This window comes from Gavialis gangeticus, unplaced genomic scaffold, assembly GCF_001723915.1.
Source record: "Gavialis gangeticus isolate Ggan-Ray unplaced genomic scaffold, GavGan_comp1, whole genome shotgun sequence".
Lineage (NCBI taxonomy): Eukaryota > Metazoa > Chordata > Crocodylia > Gavialidae > Gavialis > Gavialis gangeticus.
This window is the reverse complement of record NW_017729032.1, coordinates 20,920,455-20,930,192: the sequence shown is the minus strand read 5'-3', so window position 1 is coordinate 20,930,192 and position 9,738 is coordinate 20,920,455. Positions and strand designations below refer to the sequence as shown.

The following is a 9,738-nucleotide window of genomic DNA, read 5'->3' as shown; positions in this document are numbered from 1 at the left end:
CGGCAAGATAGGCAGCCACCAAGGTGTGAGCACTACCTGCCTGATGGTGGAGTCTGGTGGCTCTGGACCCCACCATAGAAGCCATACCCTTAGCCCATATTGGCAGCGCATGTGGTAGAGGACAAGACTGGCTCATGGATGGTGTGCTAGCATGAGACTGTGGATCCCTTGTTCTACATCCCCCTGCCTCCACTGTTCTGCCTCCCTAACTTTCTTTACCAGCACCTCCATCCACTAATTCAGTGTTTGGCTGCCGCATGCAGTGCCCTTCACCCTTGGGTCACACATGGTGGCCAGCACATGGACTGTACTGGACCGCAAGGGATCAAGCCATTTCCTGATGCCCTCCTTCAGCCTCCTCACCAGTGCCTGCACGTCTGGTGACAGTGGCCTGCCCCAGCCAGGAACACTGATCCCCTGGAAGCTCTCCCTTTGGCTCTCAAGTTTCCTCACTATGGGGATCACCTGGCTAAGGAGGGCATCAGCAGCGCTGAGGCTCTTGGTGGCCTCAAGGAAGGGCTTGAGGACCACCAAGATCTGGGAGATGCTATCCCACTCAGCTCTGTTCAGGGAGCTGCTGATCCTGATCTCCCCGAGAAAGCCCATCTTATGGATGGCCTTCTGTTGCTCCATCAGCCTGTTGAGCATCAGGTATGTGGAGTTCCACCAAGTCTCCACATCCTGCACGATTTTGTGCTGTGGGATGCTCAGCCCTTTTTGTTTATCCCGCAGCATCTTGCCCCCCCCACAGATACTCCAGTGGAAGTAGGCTGCCACCTTTCTGCATTTTGAAATGAGCTTGCTGGTAGTGGCGGTGCCACCATCGGCAGCCCTGTCCCCCTCCAAGGCATCCCTGACAACAAGGTGCAACTTGTGTGGCACACAGCTTCCAAGAGAAGTGGTGCTGGCTCCTACCCTGGGGGTCTTTAAGAGGAGGCTAGATGTACATCTTGCCGGGGTTGTTTGACCCCAGTACTCTTTCCTGCCATGGCAGGGGGTCGGATTAGACGATCTGCTCAGGTCCCTTCTGACCCTTGAAACTATGAAACTATGAAACAGTGGATGCCAACAAAGTTGGTGTCAAGAACTGCCTTGACTATATTGGCCCCATTGTCAGTGACCATGAACCTGCGGGTGAGCTCACCCTGCTCAGCAAGCCACTGCTGCACCAAGCAGTTCCTGGCCCCCATGACTTCTGCTGCTGTGTGGGACTCATCCAGTACCTCAGCTTGAAGGAGAGCCCACGGATGGCCTGACTGGTCACACCAGTGCCCTGTGAGGGAGAGGTAGGCATGATCTCCATCGTGGCTGCTCCAGTTGTCTGAGGTGAAGTGTAAGGCCACCTGTGGACCTGCCTTGCGCAGCTCCTTCCTCAAGTACTCCATTCATGCTTCATACAGGGATGGCACCGCCGTCCTACTGAAGGTGGTGCATGCGGGCACTTGTTATGATGGGACCACGAGCACCATGAGACACCTGAACCCTGGCTGCTCAACTAGGGAGAATGGCTGGCCATCGACAGCAAACATCTCCCCAGTTCTCTGGGTGAGCTTACTTGCCTTTGGAATGTGCCCCCCTTCCTGTCCACCTTTCTCCCACTGGTCAAGGGTGGCCTGCCTCTGCTTTGTGGGGACGGGGGCTTTGGAGCAAGCAGGGGACTTCCCTTTGGGCATGCTGGCACTGGTGCCAGGCTGAGGAGGAGCAAGGGCAAGGAGGTGGTGCCTGTGGAGATGCATCAGCATCCCCATGGTGCTCATATAGTTGTTTCATAGTTTCATAGTTGGTAGGGTCAGAAGGGACCTAATCAGATCATCAAGTCTGACCCCCTGCCCTGGGCAGGAAAGGATGCTGGGGTCAAACGACCCTGACTATGTGATTATTTAGCCTCCTTTCAAAGACCCCCAGGGTAGAAGTGAGAACCACTTCCCTTAGAAGTTGGTTCCAGATCCTAGCTGCCCTGACTGTGAAGTAGTGTCTCCTGATGTCTAGCTTGAACCTATTTTCAATCAACTTGTGGCCGTTATTCCTAGTTACTCCGGGTAGTGCATGGGGGAACAGGGCCTCTCCCATTCCCTCGTGGTCCCCCCGGTAAGTTTATATACAGCCATCAGATCCCCTCTCAGCCTTCTCTTGAGGAGGCTGAACAGGTTCAGGTCCTGTAGGCTGTCCTTGCAGGGCCTGCCCTGCTGTCCCTGGATCATGTGGGTGGCCCTGCTCTGGACCCTCTCAATGCTGGCCACATCCCTCCTGAAGTGCGGCGCCCAGAACTGGATGCAGTACTCCAACTGTGGCCTGACCAGTGCCGCATAGAGGGGGAGGATCACCTCCTTGGACCTGCTCCTGAACCGTCTGTGGATGCATGACAAGGTGTGGTTGGCCTTCCTGACTGCATCCCCACACTGCCAGCCCATGTCCATCTTGGAATCAGTAGTGACTCCAAGGTCCTTTTCTGCCTCTGTACTGACTAGAAGAGAGTTTCCCAGCCTGTAGGTATGGTGCTGGTTCTTCGTCCCCAGGTGCATCACCTTGCACTTGTCAGTATTGAATCCCATCCTATTCTCATCCACCCACCCCTGTAACCTGTCCAGATCTAGTTGTAGCCCATCCATCCCTTCTAGCATCCCCACTTCTACCCACATCTTAATGTTGTCCATGAATTTGAACAAGGTGCTTTTCACCCCCTTATCCCAGTCGCTGATAAACATGTTGAACAGTGCGGGCCCAAGGATGGAGCCCTGGGGGACTCCACTGCTCACATCCCTCCAAGTCGAAAATGACCCATCCACCACCACTCTCTGGGTGCGGCCCTCTAGCCAATTTGCAACCCGTCTGACTGTGTAGGCATGAATGCCACAGTTGCCTAGTTTTTTAATGAGAATGGGGTGAGAGACAGTGTCAAAGGCCTTCCTGAAGTCCAGAAAGACTACGTCCACCGCGACACCTGTGTCCAAGGATTTTGTGACCTGATGATCATAAAAGGCAACCAGATTGGTCTGACAGGACCTGCCTCTAATGAGCCCATGTTGGTTGCCCCTGAGCATAATCTCCCCTGCTGGTCCCTCACAGCTGTTTTGTTCTTTTGCCCTGCCTGGTTTTGGCTGGTTCCCTTGCTGTGGCTGGTTTTGGCTCGGCAGTGCAGGCAGATAGCGTACATGGGATCATTTGCCAGCTCAGAATGATCCCAGACCGCACCACCTGCTCAATTCTGGGATGCGGTTGCATCTGTGGATGCTGCTGCACTTTCCCCCTCCTCAGCAGGCAGAGGCACAGCAGGAGGAGGAGCGGACTCAACTGAGCCACTTGTCTCTACCTCTATATCAACCTCCTCCAAAGTGCCTTTTGGGGAAGGAGATCTGGGTCAAAGGGAAACTTGAGGGGTGTCGAGCACAAACTCAGGTGATTCCCCCTCCTTCCCCAGAAATTCCCTTGCTATGGCACTCGCATCCAGACCAGCACCAGCTATTCCTCTGGCACTGGAAGGCTCAGCATGGGAAGTGCCATAGGGGTGGAGTAGGCTGTTGTGCTGGTGCTGCTGGTTGTGGTTGTCATCATGGTGGGGGTGGGGATGGGGGGTTATGGCTGCTGCGCATGGACGGGATGCAGTCTTGGGCACAGGCAGTGGCAGTGGCACTGCTCCTCTCTCCTTGCTGCTTGTAGCAGTCTCATCCCTCTTAGCTGGAGGAAAGAGGCTGCATCTCAGTTTGGTGCAGGCAACTTACAGCTCTCCCTCCATCCCGTCTTCCACTCCTCCCTGAAGGCTGGCCAGTGTGGCCACCTGCCTTTCCCCCACACTTCATGATGTGTTTCACGTCCACCTTTTCAACAAATATATCAATGTATTTGTGTTACTATATGAACTCAAACATGTAGCTCTGGTGCAGTGAAGAAATTTATGTACACAATAAAAATATATCTGCCTGTGTATGTAAATTCAATAGCATTGGTGTGGTGCAAAGAATGAACGTATAAAAACAAATATATATAGTAAATTTCTATATAGAGTAAATTCTACAGTAACCCTATCCAAGTATAACATTCAAAAGAATAAATCAATGAATACAATAATAAAATAAAAGTACCTACAATAAAAAGGTATTCTGAAATCCCTCTTGCTAGGGTAGCAAGCAGAGAATCCTTTAGAAAATCAGTGCTGCTAGTTGTAGTGGTCTGACAGTGAGCTGCCAGAACAGACAGCTCAGTAAATGACCCAAGGCAGCAAGCAGGGGCAAAAAATGCTGCCTTTTTGCATTTTTTCTGTCCCTCCCCCAGAGCACTGGGGTTGGAAGGGTGACAGTCGCTGGCCAGCTACACATGTCAATAATGAGAGTGCTCCTTCTTCCACTTCCTCCCTCTTCCCCCTCCCTCCCCTTACTTTACTTTCTCTTTCCCTGCGAGGAAGCAAGCCAAGCTGTTGAAGGTAAGCTCACAGTCCAGCTTCCCAGTCAAAACAAAGAATTCCAATATTTAAGAAACTCTGTTAGATGTTCATAATAACAGTAAACTTTTATTATCAATACAGTGAGCTTTATTTAACAGGCTTAAATTATACTATCAACATATTTTTTGTTCCTATTTTAAAAATCATCTAGGAAGAAAAAAGAAAAATACCAAAATCATTTTTCTTTATTTATGATTCATTCCAAATGGAGATTTTGACATTATTTATATGCAGTATGCAAGTATTTTATACACATGATCAGCATGTAATGCAGAATAGGAGACCTTATTGTAAGGATAGCTAACTAAAGGAACGCTATCCTTACAATATCTGTGATTTCCTGGGTGGAATTAAGTTTAACCAGCTCTATAGGAAGCTTTAAAATTAATCACTATGATCAAAGGGATACTTATGGTCAGAATGTTAGTGCTATCTTATTTTTGATCCCTGTGCTGCAACCCTCACAAGTAGTTTGTGGTAAAGGACTTCCTGAATGACTAATGATTGCAAGATCAGGCCTTATCTAGCGTTTGTGTTTTGTTTTATTTAAAAAAAATCAAGAGAAGACAAAATTGAGGAACCCCCTTCACCCAAATAGTGTCACTGATACCACTTATATGTTGATAACCTGGGCATTAATGCAGGACATGATTAATTTATATGCAGGGAAGAATCAAAGGAATTTCCTGCAATGTTTAGAAAATTTTTAAATACAGAACAGAAAAAAATACATTATGTACCAGTTTGAATTTACTGTGAAATATCACACTCAAGATAAATTATTTCACAGATAAAATAATCTTTTGCTCAAAAATAGCTTTTGCTTTGGTACACACCTGCAAAGGCTGTAGTCAACATGAATACTTTTTGTTGCAGGAATAAACAATACCTACAAAACAAACTACCCACATTCAAGTATCACTATGTTACAGGACCTGATTCTGTTACCCTTGCACCAGGGATCACCTCCCTGACTTCCTGAGCAGTCCCATTGAAATCAGAGAGTATGATACTACCCTGCGTGAAGAAAGGTCACAGAATTAGGCTGACATTAAGCAGCAATTACAAAATCATCTTTCTCTTTGCTAACCTAGGATCAGATTTGTAAAGGTATTCATTCAGGTGTCTAGACATATAGATAGACACCCAGCATGATGCTTAGAAGTGCCTGGGTGATTAACATTCATTGGGTTGAAGCACTTTTGAAATCCCATTTAGATACCTTTAAAAATGTGGCACTCACTGCATAGTTCTTAAATTCCAGCAGATGCATCGAGCCACTTTCTGATCATAGGTTGGTATAAATCTGGAGTACCCCCAATGAACAAATGGAGTTTTTCCAGATTTTCAACAGACCCTGCAAAATCTGGCTGACTGAAAAAAGCTGAGCATAGCAGAGTCATATGGGCCAAATTCTGCTCTTGATGTTTTTGCAAAGACAGGCAATACTTTTGTTTAGCTCTGTGTGTTACCTTCCTGGCAAAAGGATTCTGTTAAAATCCGTCTCTCTAGGGTTAATATACTTTTTCTCTGAGAGAAAATCATTAATTATAAAACCAGGGGCATGGAAAAACTCCCATGGTTTGTGCTCTGGTTACAAATCCAGGAAAGTTAATGAGAATACATACATCAATGACAACAGGCTTTGGCCTCTGTTTCTGCTCCCAGCTCCTTAAAAGGGAGCAAAAGTAATCCCTAGAAATTTAACCTACATTGGTCAAAACTATCACTAGTGTTTGCCAGTCTCCATAGAAGATTTTGAGCTTGTTATAATGTGCACATAAAATTATTGAAGTTACTGTGGTTCCCAATAGGCTTTTTATTGCTTACTTGAGCTCAACCCCCTTGGCAATACAAACACGAACAGCAACTAGAGAAAACTTGTTCTGAACCCCCTAACTGGCTGAGCTGCACATAGCTCCAGTCACAGCTTGTTCCAAAATCTTGAAATAACATGGCCTAATTAAGTTTCACAGAGTGAGTCAGACATTTGATGCAAGGGACGAGGTCTCAGAGGCAAATCCTGCTTAAGATACTCAGGTGAGCACTCACTGACATCAGCAAGTATAAGCCTGAATCTGCTCCTGCCTATTTTGGTGACAAAGCTCCAACTGACTTTTGCAGAGCAAAATCAGGCTGCAAAAGCAAGCAGGTTGTGGCTGTGGGAGTCTAAGCCTGCAGCCCACATTCACACATGCTGAACTGCTGTTGCCAGATTAGACGCTCATTTTGTACATTTCCATAATCCTATACCTAGCCTGAAGTATGTCAGCAGCATGCCTTGAAACCCACTGCAGCTCTAAAGCAATCCTAAAAACAGAGCTATAGGGAATCGGTTGGCAGCATGCACTTGCGATGCATAGCCCCGTAATATGTCCTTTTTCTCTGGCATGTTATAAGGCTGAGGAGGATTAATACTGTTACCAGAAGAGTAAGTCCAATGAAAAAAAGGGCTACAAGAGTTGAACTAGCTTCTCCAGGATCCAGAGTTTTGCCAAAGAATTCGACTCCTCCTCTGTCATAGCCTGTCAAACAAGAAGCAGCTTGTGAGAAAGCTATACATGTCAATGGCCTGAAATCTAAATTACTGAGTTTTTTAAAATAGGTCCATACCCTTAACAGTAGTGCTGTCCTTTACAGTTTTTAGGTCATATACCATAGTTGTAACTCCGTCCACAGACTCTTGGTTGTCTGCATAACAAAAATAAAACTTTCAGTGAAAGCAAGATTTAATAAAGATTTTAGTGGTCTTAAAAAATAGTGAATGTATCATTTATTCTACCTTGGTAATGTAAATAGAAAATCTAATTAGGCCAACAAAGTCATGAGCTGATTGCCCACCAATCCAGGGTAGTTGAGGACAAAAATCCTCTTCTTTAGTGGTGTTTCATTTTAATCAGAGAAAAATATGGATTTGAGGTTATCTTTTTTAACTGAAAATTGGGGATTCTTTTAAATCAGAGAAAACCAGGATCCCTGCTAATCAGCTCTGCAGTAAAGTCTCATGTCTACACCTGCAGCCCTATTAGGCTGCAGGAAACTAATTGACTCTGCCCTAGGTTACTACTTGTAAACACAAGCACTATCCCACAGCGTCATTATTTAGTACACAGCAACGCAAGCATAGACAATGATGGGGCTGGCTGGGGCATGTGGGTGCTTCAGTGTGGGAGTTGTCTCCTGGCTAGCCCTACACTGGAGCACCCTTGTACCCTAGCCAGCCCCTCCACAGCATGCTGAGCTGGGTCAGAGCAGCCCTGGGCTGGCAGGCTGATCCTTGGGGCCTCTGCCAGCCAGGGCTGCTCCAACGTGGCTCAACGTGTGTGGTCCTGGATGCATATGTAAACATGGCATCTGGGAGCAATAAACTCTGGCGCAATATGCATTACATTAATTTCACATGTAAATATGTCCAGTGTTTTGTTTCCCAGTTTTTCTCAGTGCCCGTCCCAGAATACAGAAGTTATTCAGCCATGGGTACAGCTTGTCCATTGAATATATTTCCATGACAGAATGTGCACTTAGGAGACAAATTTATAAACAGTCCTTTCACCAGCACTAAAATGAAGAAGTTCTCTATGTGCACAATTCCCAAATAATTTAACAGGAAAAGCTCCCAAATATGGTACAAATTAAGTTTGATTTTGCATCTGCTACATGTTGGCAATTCGCACTGGAGTCAATGGGCTTTGTACTCTCGCAAGTTTGGGAGGTATGTCTGTTTCTATTCTTCCCTATCCCCAGCCCAAGAATTTTTTCTACTTCCCATTTCCCTTTATATTTACAAGCCTTTAAAAAGTGGACAGCTTTTCTTTAGCTGCTTTCCAAGCACCTCAAAATGAGTATTGGTTGGAACTTTTTTTCTCCTGTGGGAGATATTGAGTTTTCAGATAAATCCTGAAAACTGAAATATTTAGCTTGAAAACCAAAATATTTCAACTCTAAAACATCTTCAAGGTTCCTCATGGGAATTATCATTCTGGTACATTCAGATGCATCCTGTTCCTTTATTGTCTATATGTTGGACTCTCTAATCAAATGATATCTCCAGTGAAGCACCATGGCTTCTATGTGAGGGTGACTGTATGTTGTGGCCATCACATGGCTATCCAGGATTCTGGTAAAGGAGTTTGGCTCACAGGGAACTTGACCATGGATGATGACCTGAACTGTATCTCCCATGAAACATCAGTAGCAGGATTTCAGAATCAAGCAGAAGAATTTCTGTTTCAAATTCTGATCAGATTTTGGTAAACTGGGGCACAGTGGGTGCATCTACACATACGCTTTACTGCAGTTGATTAATTAGCTCCACAATAAAGCATCTTGTGAAGGAACACCTCAACAGGCTGGATACCTTCAAGTCAGCCGGCGCTGATGGGTTACACCCAAGGGTACTCAGGGAGCTGGCGAGCATCATAGCTCAGCCACTGGCACAGAACTTTGAGAGCTCTTGGTGCTCTGATGAAGTGCCCAATGATTGGAAGAAGGCCAATGTCGTGCCTATCTTCAAGAAAGGGAGGAAAGTAGATCCGGCAAACTACAGGCCCATCTGCCTGACCTCTATCCTGGGGAAAGTCTTGGAAAAGATTATCAAGGAGGCCATCCTTAACAGACTAGCTGAAGGCAATAGCCTGAGGGATACCCAGCATGGGTTTGTTGCGGGTCGGTCTTGCTTAACCAATCTCATTTCCTTTTATGACCAGGTGACTTATCACCTAGACGAAGGGGAAGAGATCGACGTCATATACCTCGACTTTAAAAAAGCCTTCAGTCGGGTATCCCACAATCACCTCTTGGTTAAATTGGCTAACTGCGGCCTTGACGTCACCACGATCAGCTGCCTGGGGAACTGGCTCTGTGGTAGGACCCAGAGGGTGGTGGCTGACAGGAGTCAATCATCTTGCTGTGCTGTGACCAGTGTCCCACAAGGCTCTGTCCTAGGGCCTATACTGTTTAACATCTTCATCAATGATGTGGACATTGGTGTCAGAAGCGGACTGGCCAAGTTTGCCGACAACACCAAACTCTGGGGTAAAGCATCCACACCTGAGGACAGGAGGGTGATCCAGGCAGATCTGGATAGACTCATGAAATGGGCGGATGAGAATCTGATGGTGTTCAACACCAAAAAATGCAAGGTTCTCCACCTTGGGAGGAAAAACCTGCACCATACATATAGGCCCGGCAGTGCTACGCTGGTTAGCTCTACAGATGAAAGGGACTTGGGGGTCATGGTTAACCACAAGATGAACATAAGCCTTCAGTGTGATGTTGTGGCTAGTAAAGCTAGCAAAACG

General features: G+C 46.5%; 1 protein-coding gene across 2 annotated transcripts in view; it reads right to left on the bottom strand.

Annotated features, from left to right (window-relative positions):
- Positions 1–5,312: 5,312 nt before the first annotated feature.
- Positions 5,313–9,738, bottom strand: part of HEPHL1 (hephaestin like 1) — a 64,826-nt gene continuing 60,400 nt past the window's right edge. For both annotated transcript variants that reach the window (XM_019525279.1, XM_019525280.1), the window contains 2 exons: positions 7,052–7,129; positions 5,313–6,963 (listed from right to left, as the gene is read on the bottom strand). In XM_019525279.1, the coding sequence (XP_019380824.1) occupies positions 6,761–6,963; positions 7,052–7,129 (281 nt within the window). In that variant the 3' untranslated portion in view covers positions 5,313–6,760. The remainder of the gene's footprint in view (positions 6,964–7,051; positions 7,130–9,738) is intronic.